The 21,924-nt window shown below is 42.1% G+C and overlaps 1 protein-coding gene across 9 annotated transcripts; it reads left to right on the forward strand.

Moving 5' to 3' along the window:
* Positions 1 to 395: 395 nt before the first annotated feature.
* Positions 396 to 21,836, forward strand: ZNF268 (zinc finger protein 268). Of its 9 annotated transcripts, none has more exons than XM_054528489.2 (7): positions 409 to 544; positions 863 to 947; positions 6,647 to 6,847; positions 10,284 to 10,410; positions 10,702 to 10,797; positions 12,244 to 12,349; positions 17,287 to 20,667. In XM_054528489.2, the coding sequence occupies exons 2-7, from the start codon at positions 915 to 917 to the stop codon at positions 17,303 to 17,305; spliced, it is 582 nt and encodes a 193-aa protein (XP_054384464.1). In that variant the 5' UTR covers positions 409 to 544; positions 863 to 914; the 3' UTR covers positions 17,306 to 20,667. The 9 variants fall into 9 exon arrangements, with proteins under 9 accessions (XP_024112534.1, XP_024112532.1, XP_054384464.1 ...); XM_054528488.2 differs by having other exon boundaries at positions 413 to 712; XM_024256766.3 differs by lacking the exon at positions 12,244 to 12,349 and having other exon boundaries at positions 396 to 544; positions 17,287 to 21,836.
* The last annotated feature ends 88 nt before the right edge of the window (positions 21,837 to 21,924 follow it).

The following is a 21,924-nucleotide window of genomic DNA, read 5'->3' on the forward strand; positions in this document are numbered from 1 at the left end:
CCACTCCTTACTAAATTTTTTTCTTTTGTAAAATATATGTAATTTTCATTAAAATATTATTTATATTAACATGTAACGGGAATTTTACGAATGTGTTATTAAAGTGTAAAGCAAAATAAGACTTTTACCATTTCAGTAAAGCAGGGACTAGAACACTTGTAACCTAACTTACATCCCTCCAACCGTTGAGCCATTGGTGTCAAGTATTTTAATTCTCTTTATAATTTAAAATCTGCAAGCGCGGGAGCTCAGGGACCGGGCCAGGAAGGCCTGAGCTTCCGGGTCACCTTAGCACGCTCCCTGCCGGTGGCCTTTGGCCGGAGCCCTCTGGCGCGGGAGTAACTCCTCGCAGAGGCCTCTGGGAGTTGTAGTTTTTTGCCTTTGCCTCTCAAGACGCAATTCCTGTGCGACATACGTAACGGCCGCCATTGTTCCGCGCCGATGGCGCGAGCCTTGTTCCGCAGATAGCGTTCGTCGCCCGTCGTGGTCAACTGGCCAGCCGAGTCTGGAGTGGTTGCGAACCCTTCTGGCTGCAGATCTGGAGGTGGAGGCAGTACCTCGGACTCTATCCTGCTGCCCCTTCAGGGTTTGGAGGAGCCGGAGGCGCGGAATTCCTCCGGTTTCAAGGCGGCGGGACGGGATAGAACTAATCTGCCTTAACTCTCTCCTGCTGCAGACCCGGGGCGGTTGCCTGACCCTAACCTGTGTGTTGGTGAGAGTGTGGAGATGGTGAATCCCGTGCTGTGGGAGGGAAGGAGCCTCAGCTCTGAGAATGGCAGGCAGCCCTGGTGCCTCGGACCCTCCTCCTGTGGGTTTGGGGACTGCTGGGAGACCTCTTTCTTCACTGTGTTCTCTCTTCTAGCATCCCTCGCGTCCTGTCACCTCCAGCGAGGCACACAAAACTGACCGTAGGGATGGCCACCAGGGTCCGGACAGCTTCTATTTGGGTGAGTAGGGGTTTTCTATCATTCTTGAAAAAGTCTCCCTGAATGCCCACGTGTGCGCACTCCATCTATTCCAGAGTCTGAATTTGCCAGGAGCTTTCTCCTCCCACCGCTCTTTTAGGCAACTGGATCGTCGTTTAGAGCGTGTTAGACTTTCCAGAAATGCTTCTTGTCATCCGACTTCCTTTTTTCCTCTTTTCATCAATCTGTTTTCTAACAACTTTGTACGCTGAACTTTGGAGTTAAACAAGGGATACTCACCCATCTTTCAGTTTTTTCAGCCTTTATTTACTGAGAGTCTTATGTATCTGGGATCTTTGAACCTTATTTTGGAAATTACAAACTTTTTTATTCACTTGTTCAACACTTTTGTTTATTGTATTTTGTTTGCTGGACCCTGGGGCAGGTGCAAAAAATGCAAAGATGGGTTGCTCATCATCCCTGTCTTGAAGAACAGTGGTCTAGGAATGGTGGATAAGAAAGACACAATGACAGGTTAATGAGTGCTCTGGGAGCAGGCTGTGGAAATACACGGAGACATGCAGGAATGGGTCAGTTTTGGAAGTAAGGACACCCCCTAACCCCTTACTCCCAAATGCTTCAATGATTAAGAGATTCTTAAACTTAGGTTTGAAAGATGACAAACCTAAAGTAAACAAAGGATTAAAACCAGCCTAGGAAAAAGAAGTAACGTGCAAATTTGAGAGGCTTGAAATGACCTCATGGTGAACTTTGGGCACTTTAGGGTTGCTGAAATGTAGAGTTTAATGGTGATAGTAGAGGTATATTAAAAAATGAGGCTAGAGCCGTAGGCCTAAGATCATAGAGGGCTTTGAGGACCCCATTAAAAACTTGGATTTTATCATATAGGGCAGGCGGTCCTCAGCCCCCACGCTTCAGACTGGTACCAGTCTGTGGCCTGTTAGGAACTGGGGTGCATGGCAGGAGGCGAGTGGCGGGTTAGTGAGCATGACTGCCGGAGCCCCGCCTCCTATCAGAGGCTGCATTAGCTTCTCATAGCACAAACCCTATTGTGAACTGCGCATGCGAAAGATCTAGGTTGCGCACTTCTTATGGGACTCTAATGCCTGATGATCTGAAGTGGAACAGTTTCATCCAGAAGCCATCGCCGCACCCGACTGCCCGTCCATGGAAAAATTGTCCTCCACAAAACCGGTCCCTGGTTTGGTACTGTTGATATAGGGGAAGGAGTTTACTTATTGAAGTGTTTTCACAACGAATTTGAAGGTAGAACAGTCTAGTCTGCAGCAGGTAAGAGAATATAAGGGTTTAAGTAAATTAGTGGTTTTGAGAAAGGAGAGGAGGTGGCTGGGTGCAGTGGCTCCCACCTGTAATCCCTGTTACTCGGGAGGCTGAGACAGGAGAATCGCTTGAACCCAGGAGGCAGAGGTTGCAGTCAGCCGAGATCACGCCACTGCACTCCAGCCTGGGTGACAGAGCAAGACTCTGTCTCAAAAAAAAAAAAAAAAAAAAAAAGGAGAGGAGGTAAAGAGGTAAAGAGGCAGAAGAAATTAGATTTCATAACTAGTTGGGTGCAGTGCTAAGAGAGGCAGAAAAGCCAGGGATGACAACTGGAATTCTACTCTGTGGGCCTGGTTGGGAGTGTCACCATTTGCTGAGTAAGGGAAGACTGTCAGAATTGTGATTGGTAGATGGGGAAGATTTCAGTTTTATATGAATTGGCTCCTCTAGGTAGAGGTTGCAAATTAGGTTGGCCAAAGTAGCTCAGGGAGAACGTGTTCCCTAAGAAGAAAACTGAGGACAGTGGTCAGGGAAATGACAAGAGAAAGCAGGGGAAGAGGTGTTGGAGACTGAGATGGAACCCAAGAAAAGTGAGATAAAATAGAGACATGTAATTCACACTTAAAGAAAAGGAAACCTCAAAAATGCTTGTCAAGTGACATGTATGAGGGAGATCAAGTAATATTAGATCATTGTCTTAGTCTGTTTGTGCTGTTGTAACAAAATATCACAGACTGAGGAACTTATAACGGATACTACTTTCTCACAATTCTGGAGGCTGAGAAGTTGGAGATCAAGGTGCTGGTGAATTTGGTATCTGATGAGGCCTGCTCTCTGTTTTCTTTTTTTTTTTTTTTTTTTTTTGGAGACAGTCTCTCTCTGTCCCCAGGCTGGAGTGCAGTGGCGCGATCTTGGCTCACTGCAACCTCTGCCTCCTGGGTTCAAGTGATTCTTCTGCCTCAGCCTCCCAAATAGGACTACAGGCATGTGCCACCACGCCCAGCTAATTTTTTTTTTGTATTTTTAGTAGAGATGGGGTTTCATCATGTTGGCCACAATGACCTCGATCTCCTAACCTCATAATCCACCTGTCTCAGCCTCTCAAAGTGCTGGGATTACAGGCATGAGCCACTGCGCCCAGCTCTGCTCTCTGCTTTCAAGATGGCACTTTCTTGCTACATCCTTACATGGTGGAAGGGGGCAAAAAGGGAAGAATGCTGTGTCCTCACATGGCCAAAGAGATGGAAGGGCCAGGTGGCTCTCTGAAACCTCTTTTAAGAGGGTATTAATCTCATTCCTGAAGGAGAGCCCTCATGACTTAATCACTATTAAAAGGCCCCACCTCTTTATTTATTTATTTATTTATTTATTTGAGACTGAGTCTCGTTCTGTCTCCCAGGCTGGAGTGCAGTGGCGATCTCTGCTCACCACAACCTCTGCTTCCCGAGTTCAAGTGATTCTCTTGCCTCAGCCTCCTGAGTAGCTGGGATTACAGGTGCACACCACCACGTCCAGCTAATTGGCCCCACCTCTTAATACCATCACAATGGGGGTTAAGTTTCAACATGAATTTTGGAGGGATGCAATCATTCAAACCATAGCAGTCATAGAAACCTAAATGGAATTTAGTGGTGATGGGCTGTGTGTGGTGGGTCACGCCTGTAATCCCAGCACTTTGGGAGGCCGAGGTGGGCAGATCACCTGAGGTCAGGAGTTCAAGACCAGCCTGGCCAACATGGCAAAACCCCGTCTCTACTAAAAATATGAAAATTAGCTGGGCGTGGTGGTGGGCACCTGTAATCCCAGCTACACGGGAGGCTGAGGCAGAAAAATCGCTTGAACCCCAGGAGTAGGAGGTTGCAGTGAGCGGAGATCATGCCACTGCACTCCAATCTGGCGACAGAGTGAGACTCTGTCTCAAAAAAAAAAACCAGAAAGAATGCGTGGTGGCTACTTTAGCTTGGGTGCTCAGGGAAGGCCCCCACTGAAGAAGTGACGTCTAAGCTAAGTCTGAGTTACAATAGCAAGCCAGCCTTGGGAAGAGCAGGTAGAAGAGCATCCAGGATGGGAACAGCCAGGGCCAAGGCTGTGAGGCAGGAGAAGTTTGATGCCTTTGTAACCTGGAAGGAAGGACGTTGTGGCTGGGAGTAGGGAGTAAGAGAGAGGAGAGCAGATGAACACAGGTGGCCAGAGGCCAGATCAGGCTAGGAAACCATGGGGTCCAGGAGAGGGTGTGGTGCTAAGAAAGGGAGCAACATGATCTGCTTAGGATTTCCAAAGACCCTTCTGAGTGCTGAGTGGAGAACAGGTTGTAGGTGGCAAGTGTAGACACAGAAAGAGGGGGAAGCAAGAGACTGATGAGGTGACTACAGTGGTTCACACAGGTAGCAGGGATTTTGTGTAGTGTGGTAGAAATGGAGACACTGGTCAGAGTTGGGGGATGTTTGAAGGTGGAGTCCTCTTTTCTAAGAACCAGCATATGCTTTTTATCTTGTTGATTGTCATTCTGTAGTGTGGTTTATTTTCATTAAGTATTCCTGGTTTTATGTTTTGTTTTGTTTTCTTTTGCCATTTCAACCAAATGTTAATGGTCAGTGTCTACTACGTATGAGGTTCTGTGCTAAATCTTTTAATAGGTATTATCACCTTAAAACCTCACAGTAGCCCTAGCCCCAGGTGGTGAATACTGTTATTCTCCTTTGATGGGTAAGGGTACTGAGGTCCAGAAAGGGCTAGTTGGAGACCAGGTGGCACCCCTGGTCAATGTAGAGCCAGGACTTGAACCCAGATATTCTGGCCCTATGTGCATTTTTCTGGCCTGTGTACTCTATTTAGTCTCTGGATGTAGGTTGAGGATTTCTTGAGGCAGAGATTCTAGGATCCTAGACCCTGAAATGTAGAGTGAAATGTAGAGTTGGGTAGACCGTGCCCAGTGTACACAGAGAAGGCTCTGAGACATAACCTTTTTTTTTTTTTGGAGGTGGAGTCTGGCACTGTCGCCCAGGCTGGAGTACAGTGGCACTCACTGCAACCTCTGCTTCCCAGGTTCAAGCAATTCTCCTGCCTCAGCCTCCCGAGTAGCTGGGACTACAGGTGTACGCTGCCACGCCTGGCTAATTTTTTTTTTGTATTTTAGTAGAGACGGGGTTTTACTGTGTTGCCCAGGCTGGTCTTGAACTCCTGAGTTCAGGCGACTCACCCACCTCGACCTCTCAAAGTTCTGGATTACAGGCATGAGCCACCACGCCCGGCCTCCAGGGAATAATCTTAATGTCCATTAATGGTGAATGATAAAACGTGATGGAATACTATTCACCAACAAAAGGAACAAACTGTTGATATGTGCTATGACAAGCATAAACCTCGAAAGCATTATGCGAAGTGAAAGAAGCCAGACACAAAAGACTAGATATTATATGATCCCATTTATATGGCACACGCATGCATACACATATACTTGCAATCCCACTTCTTTTTTGTAACACAAAAGCTAGCTTTCTGTATGTACTATTCTTCCCCTTGTCATTATCACTAAGAGTATATATTGATCATTGTATTATACCAATACTGGTACATAGAGGTTGTTCGCTCCCTCTTACCTATCTCTGTCCCCTTTTACTGGCTGTATAGATGGCCCATAGTGTTTTCAACCAGTTATGTAGTTACAGATATTTGGGTTATAAAAATGCCTCAGTGAACAGCCTTTTTATGTCGTTTCATTCATTGTTTCTTTTTCTAATTTTTTATTCCTTTTTTTTAGGCTTTCCCCACTTTTCACCTGTGCCGCCTTCTAGGTTGTTGGCGCTTTTTTGTGTTGCTCCTAAATTTAATCTTCATTTCTGAATTTTTTTTCCTAATTTATGTATTTATTCTGATATTTCTCATTTCACATTTTCCAGATGTCTAAGCATCTACTTTCTAGGCTCTTTTATTTTTTGTATGTCTGTCCTTTCAAAGTTTCGTTTTTCTGATTTCTTTTACTTCATTTTGAAATATTATGTTACAATTTTTATGTGGTCAGATATTTTGGTTATGTTTTTATTGTCTGTCAGAGCCTCCTTTGGTTCCTTATTCCCTCATAATAATGTTGTATGGGTATTCCCGCTGCCCTCCCAAACCAGCCTATTAAGACGCCATTTGGTTTGTGGCAGGAAGTCCCTGTTTGGAGGCTAGGATGAGCCAGGACATTTTTCTCTAGCTTTGCTGTTTGAGGGTCTGCCTCTATTTTTATCATGAAGGGCTCAAAACTTGACTTGAACTCTTGGTGCTAAGCCTTGTCAGGAAGCCATTTCTTTTCTGCCTCTAACCCTGCATTTCCTGAAGTTAAACCTGCCTTGTTTTCTAATGTGTTTCTCTCACATTTATGTGATGTGACCCCTATTTCCTTTTCCCAAAAGGAAATAATGCTCGCTAAAGTAAATTTGCTCTTGAGTCCACAGGTCCCACCTCTCCAAGAACGAAACAGTTCATGGGATGGGATCAGAAAGCTCCAAGGTCAGGAATCCATCTTGGGCCAAGGGACTCCTGGTCTGCAACCTCTCCCTGGAGCACCCAGGCAGAAGCAGAAGAGTCGCAGAACAGAGAAAGTCCTAGAGTGGCTATTTGTTTCCCAAGAGCAGCCAAAAATCACCAAGTCCTGGGTGAGCTTCTCATTTGTTTATTCCTAGTGTTTTCTTTATTACCTTTTTTTTTTGGTGCGGAGAGGGATGGAGATCCTTAGGTCAGAGGGTTAAGTTAATCACTCCTCAGTTCAGTTCAAAACCCCCCCGCTTTTTTTTTTTGAGACAGGGTCTTGGTCGGTTGCCCAGACTGGAGCGCAGTGGTGCAATCATAACTCACTGCAGCCTCAAACTCCAGGCTCAAGTGATCCTCCAGCCTCAGCCTCTTGAGTAGCTGGGACAGCAGGCAAGTGCCACCATGCCTGGCTGATGTTTTTTATGTTTAGTAGAGAGGAGGTCTCCCTATGTGGCTCAGGCTGGTCATCAACTCCTAAGCTCAAGCAGTCCTCCTGCCTCAGCCTCCTGAGGTGCTGGGATGACAGTCATGAGCCGCTGTGCCTGGCCCATGGCCCTTTTATCATCATTGGTTCATGTAAGGTCCTTATCTACCTTTATTTATATATTCTCTTATTTCCTTATACTCAATTTTCATCTCCTTCCCCATCCCCAAAAAGTTATTTTGTGTTTTATGTGTATCCTTTTTTTAAAAAAATGTGTGTTTACATAATACGTATTGTTCTGGAAGCTTGTTAGAAATGCTGAATATCAGAGTTCACCTCAATGGTGTTAATGTCAGACTCATCATTTTAATAACATTCAGTGATTCATGCACATTAAAGTTTAAAACAAACTTACTATGAAGCCTATATTCAAATTTTTTCCTCAGGTGCTTATTTTACTTCCAATATTGGCTTGCTTTTTTACTCTCTTAATGCTTACTTTTGATGAACAGGTATTTCTAACTTTTACTGAGTCTGGATTGCAAATTTTTTTATTTTATTGCTAATGATTTTTGTGTCCTATTGTTTTCTTATCCTGAGCTCATAAAGATCTTTTTCTTTGTTACTTTATTACTTTACCTTTCACTTTTCGATTTACAATACCTTTGGGATTGAGTTCAAATCCATGAACACAGGACAGGGTCCCCCCATTATTTAGATCTTTGATTTTTAAAAGTCAATGTTTGTAGTTTTGAGCATACAGATCCTACACAGATATTTTAGATTTATATGTAAGTTCTTTCTGTTTTGTTGTTGCTGTTGTAAACAGTATCAGCGTCTTAATTTCTCTTTTTTTTTTTTTTTTTGAGGTGGAGTCTTGCTCTGTCACTCAGGCTGGAGTGCAGTGGCACAATCTGGGCTCACCTCACTGCAGCCTCCGCCTCCTGGGTTCAAGCAGTTCTCCTACATCAGCCTCCCGAGTAGCTGGGACTAGAGGTGCGCACTACCACACCCGGCTAATTTTTGTATTTTTAGTAGAGACAGGGTCTCACCATGTTGGCCAGGCTGGTTTCAAACTCCTGACCTCAAGTGATCCACCTGCCTCGGCCTCCTAAAATGCTGGGAATACACGTGTGAGCCACAGCACCCAGCTAGTTTCTTAATTTCAAAATCAAATGATTTATTGCTGTTATATAGGCATATAGCCAACTTTTATGTATTGACCATGTATCCTGTGACCTTGCTACATTCACTAGTTAGTTCTAGGAACTTTCTTAGATTTTTTGGTATTTTCTTCATAAACAGTCGTGTCATCTTCATCTTTTCGTTGGCATCCTCAGTTTCCTTACTCTTTCTGTAAAAAAGGACAGTTTTGTTTCTTTCCAACCTGTATGCTGTTAACTACAAGTTTTATTTCTTTAATAGATACATAATTATCAATTAAGCTTATCTGTTTGTTTTTTTTGAGACGGAGTCTCGCTCTGTCGCCTAGGCTGGAGTGCAGTGGCACGATCTCGGCTCACCGTAACCTCTGCTTCCTGGGTTCAAGCGAGTCTCCTACCTCAGCCTCCTGAGTAGCTAGGACTATAGGCATGTGCCACCATGCCCGGCTAATTTTTTTGTATTTTTAGTAGAGACGGGGTTTCACCATGTTAGCCAGGATGGTCTCGTTCTCCTGACTTTGTGATCTGCCCACCGCGGCCTCCCAAAGTGCTGGGGTTACAGGCGTGAGCCACGGTGCCTGACCCAAGTGTATCTGTTTTTGAGTAAGTTTGGTAATTTGCGTCTTCCAAAGAATATGTCCTTTTCAACTAACTTAACCAAATTTATGTGCATAGAGCAGTTAAGTCTTTTCGTGTCTGTGAGTTCAGTAATGATAACTTCTTTTCATATCTGATGCTTGTCATGTGTGTCTTCTATTTTTGCTTCGACGTAAGTTTTCATTTGTATAAATACCTGGGGCGTAGTTGCTGGATTATATGGTAAGACTGTTTAGATTTGTAAGAAGTTGCCAAACTGGCTTCCAAAGTGACTCTACCACTTTTCATTCCCACCAGCAATGAATAAGAGTTCCTATTGCTCCACATCCTCTCCAGCATTTGGTGGTCAGTTTTTTGGATTTTATCCATTCTAATAGGTGTGTAGTGGTGTCTTACTTTTGTCTGGATTTGCAATTCCCTAATGACATATGGTATTGAGCATGCTTTGTATGCTCATTTACCATCTGTATATTTTCATGTTTAGATCTTTTATCCCACAGAGTGGCTGCTACTTACAGCAGTTACCTTTTTAGTCCATAAAGTTTTAATGTGTCTTCTCTTCTGGGTACCAATAGTACCCTTTCACAGATTCCACCTGACACTGTCAAATAGCATTGCTTCCTTCTTCCTTTGTGCCCACGTTGTAATTTGTGTTCTTTTTTCTTAGCTTCTTGGACTTTCAGTTGCATTTGCATATGTAACTTTTCTTCCTTCTGCAGTGCTGAAAGCTTCTTGGCATCAGGACTGTATTTCATTCATGTTTATATTCCTGGACATAGAGGTCGGTAACTGTATTGCAGAAGTAGGAGTGATCAGTCGAACTTGTTTGCCTGACTGTCCTGCCTTTAGTACTGAAGGTCCCATATCTGAGCACCCTTGTATAGATGGTTTCTAGGATAGCTTAAAACTTTAAAGAGGTCGGGCGCGGTGGCTCATGCCTGTAATCCTAGCACTTTGGGAGTCCAAGACGGGCGGATCACAAGGTCAGGAGATGGAGACCATCCTGGCTAACACGGTGAAACCCCGTCTCTACTAAAAATACAAAAAATTCAGCTGGGCGTGGTGGTGGGCACCTGTAGTCCCAGCTACTCGGGAGGCTGAGGCAGGAGAATGGCGTGAACCCGGGAGGCGCACCTTGCAGTGAGCCAAGATCACACCACTGCACTCCAGCCTGGGCAACAGAGTGAGACTCCATCTCAACAAAAAAAAAAAAAAAAGAAAAAGAAAAAGAAAGATGACTGATTTAATGCACACTGATGCATGTTTTCAATATAATTTTTGTTCTCACAAAGCTAAACATAAAGGACACTCTAAACAGCTAGTTTTCCACAAACCTAGTAAAATAACTTGAAATTGGATGAGAATATTGTATTTCAGGGACCTTTGTCATTCATGGATGTGTTTGTGGATTTTACCTGGGAGGAGTGGCAGCTGCTAGACCCAGCACAGAAGTGCCTGTACAGGAGTGTGATGTTGGAGAACTATAGCAACCTGGTGTCCCTAGGTAAGTGCTGCCTCCCTGAGGAGGAGTGTCCTCGATCTCCAGGCTTCTTCTTGGTTGCTGAAAACTGGAGGCCTTCTGTGAAATACTTAGTGATTTTGGACTTAGATTTTAAGGCCAGATTTTCTTAGTTCCCTATTGGCAGCAGAGTATGCCAGTGGAATGGTCTTTACTTTGCCAAATTGCAAAAAGGCAGCTTCATCATGCTACCTCCAAACCAAATCTTTCCCATTCTTCGGAATCTCTGAATCTCAAGCTGTTTGTTCCAGGTTGTCTATGATTTTCTATTTAAAGGGTATCAACACACCAAACCTGATATCATCTTCAAGCTGGAACAAGGAGAAGAGCTGTGTATGGTGCAGGCCCAAGTTCCAAATCAGTCCTGTCCAAGTGAGTGATGGAGACAAATCTTTTCCTTTTTATTTAGAATTAGCATGAATTCCAATGTGATGTGCTCCTCTTGTTTGTACTTTGCCTTGTGTATTACCATACGCTTTTTTTTTTTTTTTTTTTTTTTAAATTTGAGACAGAATTTCACTTTGTTGCCCAGGCTGGAGTGCAGTGGCGTGATCTCGGCTCGCTGCATCCTCTGCCTCCTGGGTTTAAGCAATTCTTCCGTGTCAGCCTCCTGAGTAGCTGGGATTACAGTTGTGCGCCACCACTCCCAGCTAATTTTTATATTTTTAGTAGAGATGGGGTTTTGCCATGTTAGCCAGTCTAGTCTCGAACTCCTGACCTCAGGTGATCCGCCCGCCTTAGTCTCCTAAAGTGCTAGGATTACAGGCATGAGCCACCATGCCCGGCCTTACCATCCACTCTTAATCTTCTCGTTGGCATCCTTATTTCCCTCCTTACTCTATCTTGGTGATAGACTCATTTCATTATGCATTTTAGCAAGCCTTTCCTCTTTCCTTCACTTGATGTGACTCTCATGCTCCTTCTCTTTCCTTTCTATATTTTGAAAATTACATTTAAATCCCTTACACATAAATTCAACCACCACAGTCCCATCTTCCTTCTTTTTGAAACCTGTTAGTAGATTCTACCCCTTTTGTGCTTCTCTATGCTAATGGCTTTTTTTTTTTTGAGATGGAGTCTCGCTCTGTCACCCAGGCTGGAGTGCAGTGGTGCAATCTCGGCTCACTGCAAGCTCCGCCTCCCAGGTTTATGCCATTCTCCTGCTTCAGACTTCCAAGTAGCTGGGACTACAGGCGCCTGCCACCACGCCTGGCTAATTTCTCGTATTTTTTGTAGAGACAGGGTTTCACCATGTTAGCCAGGATGGTCTCGATCTCCTGACTTTGTGATCCGCCCACCTCGGCCTCCCAAAGTGCTAGGATTACAGGCATCAGGCACCGCACCTGACCTTGCTAATGGCTTTAACATTATCACTTTGTACCTTCTGAGCACACTCCTTTGTCATTTGATAGTGTCCATGATCCTGCAGTGACACCTGTTGATCCTGCTCTTCTGCTGCATGACCAAGCACTTTTTACCTTCATGTTCTACTGGGCTTCTCTTGCTCTTCTGAATCCAAGGGGTCTTTATTCTTCATTTCCCTCATATAGTGTAACTTTTAAAAGACTTATGTGTTAGCTGAGCATGGTGGTGTGCACCTGTTGTCCCAGCAACTTGGGAGGCTGAGGTGGGAGGATTACTTGAGCCCACGAATTTGATGCTGCAGTGAACTATGGTTGTGCCACTAGACTCTGGCCTGGGTGATAGTGAGGTCTCATCTCAAAAAAAGAAGACATCTGTCTGAGTCCATTTGTGTTGCTATAATAAAATACTATAGACTAGGTAATTTTATAAAGCACAGAAATTTATTTCTCACAGTTTTGAAGGCTGGAAAGTCCAAAGCCAAGGTGCTGGCAGGTTTGGTGTCTGGTGAGGGCCTGCTCTGTGCTTCCAAGATGACGCCTTGTTGCTGCATCCTCTGGAGGTGAGGAACACTGTGGGACAGAAAGAGGGGCAAAAAAGGCCTTAGATCGTTCCCTCAAGCCCTTTTAGAAACCACTAATCCATTCATGAGGACACAACTTAATCTTCTCTTAATACCACCACAATGGAGATTAAGTTTCAACATGAGTTTTAGAGGGGACACATTCAAACCTTAACAACTTCCATTCGGAAGATTTAAGTTCTTTTCCTCTACTGGTAATTGATAGCCAAGTTGATCTTTTATCTGCCCTTTGGTCCTTGTTTTGATTGATTGACTGGCATCTTCCTTGTACCACTCCCTGGCCTCGTTTTCAGAAACTGGAATCGTCTCTCACACTGCTCCATAGCCACCTACATACCACCTTCTTTTCATCTTTCTTCTCTTTGTTTATCCTGTTTTTTAAATTCTAAGTTTTTTTTCCTAACACTGGGGAAGTCAGCTTGAATTTCCTTTCTGTGCAGGGCTCCCTTACTGATTTTGGTACAGCGTGTTAGCATTTTGTTTCTTTAAAAAGAGGTCTTTTAAAACCCTCATCGTCTCAATTCCCACTCAAAATGAGGCCAGTATTATCATGTCTGGATTGTTGTATTTAGCTAAATGTATTCATTGTACTCTTTTTATACTAATTCATCTTCGATGTTACTGTCAGATATATTTCCCTGAACACCCCATTTATTCTATCACTAGCATGACAGCATAAATCAACAGTTAGTCCTTGCATTACTAGGATTGTTTCAGCTGCAGTTGTTGGTCAATCCCAGACCAACTAGTTTAAGCAGAAGTGATTTATTATTACACATCACAAAAGGTCCTGAAGTGGGGCAGCTCCAGGATCAACTAAGTGATTGACTCACTCAATCACCAAGGGCCCATCTAGGTATGTTGGCATTTTCCTTAGGTTATCTTCTTTAATGGCCCTCAGATGGCTCTTGCAGTTCTAGTTGATGCCTGTGGATATACCAGTGGCCAATGAAAGAAAAAGGGCTGTTTCTTCACACATGAGTCTGTCAGACAGGAAAACTCATCCCAGGAAGTCCCAAGCAGACTGATCATGTTCAACAGGCTAAATTTTTGTCACATGCCCCTGTCTGATGAAGGCTCTGGAAAGGGAAATGGGGCTATCTCTGTTGGCTCAGATAAATTATGCTTTACCTTTTGGGAGTGGGACTGGGGATAGAAATGGGTCCTCACTTCCCTGACTGAAGCACATCACCTAGATAGGGGTGGAAAAAAAATCAGGTTACTGCCAGCCAGGAGCAGGGCAGAAGAACCACTGGGTAAGCAGCACTATCTGCCTTCACCTTCCTTGGCCAGGCAGCACCTGTCACACCCTTCTTCCCAGCCATCCATCTTCAGATATTTGCTGCAACCCATATGTTGGTTCTTGTACTACATTAATACAAGTCTAGGATCCTGTTCCCATTCAGAGTGGGGAGTAGTTCTTTATGGTCTATAGACTTATAATTAAAGATAAATTAAACACATCCAGCCATCCAAATGTAGAGGGATAGAGACAAGTCTAGGGTCCCCCAGTTCCAGGAGGGCAGCAGCAGTGAACACCACATGGTAGCCACTGGTTTACACTGTTGGCTTTGTCAGAATTTCTTTCTGTGGCAGTGAAATAAGTTACCTGGTGAACCTTTTTTTCTGCTTTCCAAGCATAATTTCCTTTTCCATCATCATCTGTGATTAAACTCGAGATGGTCATTGGGGAAACGGCTTTTCTGTAGCTTCAGAATCTCAATTCTCTTGGTGTGTATTTGGGTTCCCAGTGATTGCCTTTGGACCATAGCCAGGAACCATATTTAATATGGTCTTGAATCATGTTTAAATAATCTTCAAGCTTAAGAATGCTTGATCATGTTCAACAGGCTAAATTTTTTACAGGAACCATGTGCCAGGTGCAGTGGCACATGTCTGTGATCCCAGCAGTTTGGGAGGCCAACGTGGGAGGATCACTTGAGGCCAGGAGCTTAAGACCAGGTTGGGCAACATAGTGAGACCCCAGCTTTACCAAAAATTTTTAAAAATTAGGTGGTCATGATGGCTGTTGCCAGTAGTCCCAGGTACTTGGGATGTTGAGGTTGGAGGATCAGTTGAGTCTGGGAGGTTGAAGATGCAGTGAGCAATGGTTGCACTACTGCACTTGAATCTGGGTGACAGAGAGGGATCCTGTCTCTTTTTGTTTTTGTGTTTTTTTTTTTGAGATGGAGTTTCGCTCTGTTGCCTAGGCTGGAGTGCAGTGGTGCAATCTCGGCTCACTGCAACCTCCACCTCCCAGGTTCAAGCGATTCTCCTGCCTCCCCCTTCCAAGTAGCTGGGATTGCAGGTACGTGCCACCACACCTGGCTAATTTTTGTATTTTTAGACAGGGTTTCACTATGTTGGTCAGGCTGGTCTCGAACTCCTGACCTCAGGTGATCCCGCCTCAGCCTCCCAAGGTGCTGGGATTACAGGCATGAGCCACCATGCCCGGCCAACCCTGTCTCTTTAAAAAAAAAAAAAAAGGCCAGGCGTGGTGGCTCATGCCTGTAATCCCAGCACTTTGGGATGCTGAGGTGGGCAGAACACGAGGTCAAGAGATCAAGACTATCCTGGCCAACATGGTGAAACCCCATCTCTACTAAAAATACAAAAATTAGCTGGGCATGGTGATGCATGCCTGTAATCCCAGCTACTCGGGAGGCTGAGGCAGGAGAATTGCTTGAACCTGGGGGGGCGGAGATTGTAGTGAGCCGAGATCACACCACTGCACTCCAGCCTGGCGACAGAGTGAAACTCCATCTAAAAAAAAAAAAAAAAAAAGCCTGTCTTTTAGTTACTGGGTTTGGTATTCCCTGATTTTTTGAATTCTTTGAACTCTACCTTGAGGTGTCAAGTATAATCCTGTTTTTGCCATTATTGTTACAGAGAACATGCTGTAGAGAAGACACATTAGATTTCAGATGACGAAAGCAGAGATACAGGCACCGAGCAAAGATAAGGATGGGTGTTACCAGCACCAGAAGGAATGGAAGGATAAAGTACAGGGTTTGATAGTTAGGATGGCTTCAGTATCCATGAACTATGAAAGTCTACCAAAAAAATAGTGACAGTCAAACACAGGAGCAAATCTGATTCTAGGGCACAGAGTAATTATTCAGTGGCCTATTTTCATTTTGTTGGGGACAGTTTTTACTATAGGACCATTTAATAATATCACTCCTTCTCAAGTCATTGTGAAAACCAAAAGTGCTCATATTTATTTGTCAGTGCATTAACGGAAGATAATGCCCCAGTGGGGAATTGATGTTTGGGGAGATAGAATTTGATGGTTGTATACAAAATGAATAAGAGGGATCAGATTTAATAGGAAAACTACCTGCAGTTTTTCACAGTAAGCCTGGAGTGAGGTGTTAAGAACCCCTGATCTGCTCTGCTTTCTTTTAATATCCTTTTCTTTCATTACCCTGGTTAGTATGTTGTTTTGGGGCATCTATCTATTTTCTACTCAACCTCCAGATACTTCCTGTTGTGACAAAGGATTTGATCCTTAGTCTTATTTCCTATCTATTTTCTATCTTTCCCTTTTTGTTTTTGTGTTCACACAGCTGTTTGCCTACCCTGTGCCCATTCTTAGCCATGCCTGCTAGAGAAAACATCTTCAGTCTCTTTTTAACTCTTGTGGTAGTTGCCTCCATATTTCTAAATAACCAGCTTATTCTGCTACACCTTGGCTTTCTCCCCTAATGATTGCTCAGTATAGAAAGGTGATTTACTTCTCTTTCACTCTCCTCCCTCCATACCTTCCCACTGTATACACACTCATGATGGAGACATGTCTCTTCTCATGTTTCCATGCCTCCATCATTCTGATAGTTATTTCATAATTTTGGTTAAATCTGTCTTCAGTTTTTATGTTGGTATGACTGTAATTCCTGTTTATAGGTAAATCATGCAGGTGTACAGTGATTTATTTTCGTTTCTAAATTTGTATTTTTTCTGTAGTTAATTTTTTGCTTATTTAATTTTATCATTAATGTAGTCATCATATATTCAATTCCAGACTCTCCTTTCAGTATCTGAATATTCTTGGCTGATACTTTCAGCCAAATTATTAATTGTATTCCTTTTTTCTTCCTAGTGATATTGACTGCTAAGTTTTTCAGAGTAGCTTAGTTTTTTTAAGGCCTGCTGTGCAATTTTTATCCTGGAATCTCCTTTTTGATTTTATTTTCTATATCCTCTGTCATTTCTTTTCTTGGAGCAACTCAAGAGTAGCTTCCTGGAAAAGGGTGATACAAACATTGAGACTGGTGCATCTGAAAATGTTTTGACTTTATTCCTCATTGCTCTATTTTCTGTCCTCTAGTTTTCCTAATGAGAAGTCTGATGGCATTCTAATTTTTGTTACATTGTAGAAAGCTTTGTTTTTGTTTCAGTTTTGATTTCTCTGAATGGTTTTAAGAACTGCTGCTTGTCCTGTTAAGGAATGATGTTCCCTCTCAGTTTATTTTTATCCATTTACTAGGTATTGAGATGTTATTCCCAGGAGGACTGGGAAGTAATCTGCATTGTTCTCTGCCATTTCTCTAGAAGTTAGCATAGTGTTTGGCACATAGTAGGTATTTAATAATTACTTTTTTAATAAATCTAATGTTCATAGATCCCTAATGACATCTTTATATTATCTTCATTGTTCCTTTTGCCTATTTTGCCTTCTTTATCCAATATGCAAAACTTTTAAACTTCTTATCAGTTTACTATGCCTATCTTCAGTTTGGTTTTTCTTTTTCTCAGTACCCAGTAGTTTGAGTGTTTTTATACCTGAGAATTTATTTATATTCAGATCTGATATCTGAAACTAAAAACCTCATGATATGGCATTTCATAGGGAACTTTCTAGTGTACCACAATCATGTGATTTATAACATGTGACCAATTGTTCTCATTTCTAGACACAGTCTGGAAAATTGATGATCTTATGGATTGGCATCAGGAAAATAAAGCCAAGCTGGGAAGTACGGCAAAAAGCTTTGAATGCACTACATTTGGAAAACTATGTCGTCTTAGTACAAAGTATCTTTCAAGACAAAAACCTCATAAATGTGGCACGCATGGAAAGAGTTTGAAATATATAGATTTCACTAGTAATTATGCTAGAAAGAATCCTAATGGGTTTCAGGTACGTGGAAAATCATTCTTCCATTCTAAACATGAGCAAACTGTTATTGGAATAAAATACTGTGAAAGTAATGAATCTGGAAAAACTGTCAATAAGAAATCGCAACTTATGTGCCAACAAATGTATATGGGCAAAAAACCCTTTGGATGCAGCTATTGTGAGAAAGCCTTCAGCAGCAAGTCATACCTTGTAGTGCATCAGCAAACTCATGCCGAAGAGAAACCCTACGGGTGTAATGAATGTGGGAAAGACTTCAGTAGTAAATCATACCTCATTGTACATCAGAGAATTCATACAGGAGAGAAACTACATGAATGCAGTGAATGCAGGAAAACATTCAGTTTCCATTCACAGCTTGTTATACATCAGAGAATTCACACAGGTGAGAATCCCTATGAGTGCTGTGAATGTGGGAAAGTCTTCAGTAGGAAAGACCAGCTTGTTTCACACCAGAAAACTCATTCAGGACAGAAACCATATGTGTGTAATGAATGTGGGAAAGCTTTTGGTTTAAAATCACAGCTCATTATACATGAAAGAATTCATACAGGAGAGAAACCATATGAATGCAATGAATGTCAGAAAGCCTTTAATACAAAGTCAAACCTTATGGTACATCAGAGAACCCATACAGGGGAGAAACCTTATATTTGTAGTGATTGTGGAAAAGCCTTTACATTCAAGTCACAGCTCATTGTACATCAGGGGATTCACACAGGAGTAAAGCCCTATGGGTGTATTCAGTGTGGTAAAGGATTCAGTTTGAAGTCACAGCTCATTGTACATCAGAGAAGTCACACAGGAATGAAACCTTACGTATGCAGTGAATGTGGCAAAGCCTTCAGGAGCAAGTCATACCTTATTATACATACAAGGACTCATACAGGAGAAAAACTCCATGAATGCAACGATTGTGGGAAAGCCTTCAGTTTTAAATCACAGCTCATTATACATCAGAGGATTCATACAGGAGAGAACCCCTATGAATGCCATGAATGTGGGAAAGCCTTCAGTCGGAAATACCAGCTTATGTCACACCAGAGAACTCACGCAGGAGAGAAGCCTTATGAATGCACCAACTGTGGAAAAGCTTTTGGTTTAAAGTCACAGCTTATTATACACCAGAGAACTCATACAGGGGAGAAACCATTTGAATGTAGTGAGTGTCAGAAAGCCTTTAATACAAAGTCAAACCTGATTGTACATCAGAGAACTCATACAGGAGAGAAACCCTATAGTTGTAATGAATGTGGAAAAGCCTTTACGTTCAAATCACAGCTCATTGTACATCAAGGAGTGCACACTGGAGTAAAACCCTATGGATGCAGTCAATGTGAAAAAACCTTTAGTTTGAAGTCCCAGCTCATTGTACATCAGAGAAGTCACACAGGAGTAAAACCATATGGATGCAGTGAGTGTGGGAAAGCCTTCAGGAGCAAGTCATACCTTATTATACATATGAGAACTCATACAGGAGAGAAACCACATGAGTGCAGGGAATGCGGGAAATCCTTTAGTTTCAATTCACAGCTCATTGTGCATCAGAGAATTCACACAGGAGAAAATCCCTATGAATGCAGCGAATGTGGGAAAGCCTTTAATAGGAAAGACCAGCTCATTTCACATCAGCGAACTCATGCGGGGGAAAAGCCTTATGGGTGCAGTGAATGTGGGAAAGCTTTTAGCAGCAAGTCATACCTAATTATACACATGAGAACTCATTCAGGTGAGAAACCATATGAATGTAATGAATGTGGGAAAGCCTTCATTTGGAAATCACTACTCATTGTACATGAGCGAACTCATGCAGGGGTCAACCCTTATAAGTGCAGTCAATGTGAGAAAACCTTCAGTGGGAAATTACGCCTTCTCGTACACCAGAGAATGCACACAAGAGAGAAACCATATGAATGCAATGAGTGTGGAAAAGCCTTCATTAGGAATTCTCAACTCATTGTACATCAAAGAACTCATTCAGGAGAGAAACCCTATGGGTGCAATGAATGTGGGAAAACCTTCTCTCAAAAATCAATTCTCAGTGCACATCAGAGAACACATACAGGAGAGAAGCCTTGTAAGTGCACTGAATGTGGGAAAGCCTTTTGTTGGAAGTCACAGCTCATTATGCATCAGAGAACTCATGTAGATGACAAACATTGATAATTTTATGAAACTCTGAAAAGTGGATTCACAAGAGATAGAAACAGAATCATATAAAGAGAAACTCTGTAAGTGGAATCATCTTGTCATCTTCCAGAAGACTCATACTGAATAGAAACTATGAATACACAGCATATGGAAAGGCATCCACAGAAAGCTGTTCTTTACATGCGAAAAGATAGTAGACAATACACAGGAAAACTGAATTTAGTAACCACTCTGAAAATTTTCAGCAGCAAGTCATACCTTTTTTAAAAAAGTTAATACAGGTGAGGAATCATGTTAAACGTAAAGTCATTTTACTAATGTAAGATTCACAAAGAGGAAACTTCATGAACCAGATGAATATAGAATAGACTTCTTTGAAATTCATAGTTTACAGAATTTTAATGAGAGAAATTATTGAGCTAATGAATGGCAGAATTAACAAAATTACAAACATTTTATGTATCGGAAGCATATACCTTGGAGGAACAATGCTATAAGGGAAAGTTTAAATCTAGAAATGAGAAATCTGTAGGGAAAAAATATAAATCTAGAAATGAGAAACCCCTAGGAAAAAATACGAACATCTATGAATGTACCAGATAAGCCACAGCTGGACTGTTAACCTCACCTTAGAAGCTTCATTCTAAAGAAAAAAAAACAAAAACCAACCTATTATTAAATCTGAATTAATATTAATTTTGAAGAATTATTTCCTTTAGGAATCATTTTAAGAGAAATTTTATTCCAGGTGTTCCAAAATTTCAGGAAAAGATTTGAGAAAATTCTCAATTATAAATAATAAGATACAGATTATTTCAGTGTACAAGAGAATCTAGTAAGGAGGTTAAGAATAAGAAATAACATCCCAGAGCCTACAGGGATATTTAGATATCTTCCTATGTGTACTACATAATATGAATTTTGCAGTTTGGCATTTTACTTGTGAACGCCATATGTGAAACAAAAGTAAATATCATCTTCCAGAGGTTTCTACTCTGCATACCAACATTGTTTCTTTGTGTCTTACCAAATGCAGCTTGTTACTAGAATATGACATTAAAAATGCATTTCCACACTGCAAACATTTTCTAGGGCTATCTTCTGCCCTTTGGAAGCAGTCTTGGCAGCAACCTCTTTAGTTATAGTAATCAATATAAGGCACACTTCATGTGTTTGTGTAGCCTGGAATCTAGTCTACCTTCACAGGTTAGAACATCTTGATTTCCTCTTAGAGAAACATTCCCTCACGGTGTATGTAGTCACGATGGAACCACCATTCAAGATGCCCTGCCCAGGACTTGGTATGAGCACTATGGTCAGCTGAGGCTCAGAACTTTACATTGTTAATGGGTTTTTCAAGTTCAGAAAAGCAACGTGAGCTTTTGTTCTATGGTAGCATCTTGATATAATAAGTAGCTATTTCAATGGAGGTTCCCAGAACAGCTTTTGTTACTGTCATTTTCTTAACTTTGTTCACTTGTCTTTTATTTTGAGCTATTGGGTGTGCTTTTAATACATTCCTTGTTTGATTGCATTAGCCATTGTGTATCTATTGCATACAGGTTACTAAATCAGATGGCTTCAGAAATGGGTGGTAGAGGAGTAGGCAGAAACTTGCAAGCATATGTGGATATTTGGAAATGGTTGTTTCCCAAGACAGGATGGAAGTCTTTCAAGTCTCCATTTATATTCCACGGCAGAAACTTGGCCCATGCTATGAAGTCATGAAATGAATTGTTGGCATCATGTGCTCACTGAGGCTCCGGGGAAATGGATAAGTTGTCATTGAAAAATTTTAGACAGAATTCTGGAGTGTGGTCAAGAGGAGACTGCTTTTGATACCCATGTATAACATGGAGAATAATGATCTTAAAACTTCAATTTAAGATTATGTGTCATCAGTGATAATACTTAGTTACATGTAGCTATAGAGTCAGAGTGGTGAAAAATTCTGCCAGTTGCTTACTCACAAAATTAGTTTTCTTCACTACCTCATCAGGTTTGTTACGTGAGTGGGCATTAATCTGGGAAGAGTGGGACCCTGGCAGTCAGATTAGGGCTATCTTGGAGGAATATGAGGATTCAACACTGCAGATATTTCTGAAACACCTTCCACTTTGTACTCTATTAGATACCCAAAGAAATTTTCATCCTTGAAGTGGACGAATTTAATGATTTCTGAACGCCTAACTCTTGTGTTCTGCTTATACAGAATCCAGTCTCAAGATACTTGGGGTGAAGAATGATGATTCACAGAAGGGAA

This window comes from Pongo abelii, chromosome 10, assembly GCF_028885655.2.
Source record: "Pongo abelii isolate AG06213 chromosome 10, NHGRI_mPonAbe1-v2.0_pri, whole genome shotgun sequence".
NCBI lineage: Eukaryota > Metazoa > Chordata > Mammalia > Primates > Hominidae > Pongo > Pongo abelii.

Coding starts and splice junctions, on each gene's coding strand:
- ZNF268 (XM_024256766.3), top strand. CDS start 915: ATGGCCACCAGGGTCCGGACAGCTTCTATTTGG. Junction 948..6,646: donor TCCGGACAGCTTCTATTTGG/GTGAGTAGGGGT, acceptor TTGAGTCCACAG/GTCCCACCTCTCCAAGAACG. Junction 10,411..10,701: donor TAGCAACCTGGTGTCCCTAG/GTAAGTGCTGCC, acceptor TTCTATTTAAAG/GGTATCAACACACCAAACCT.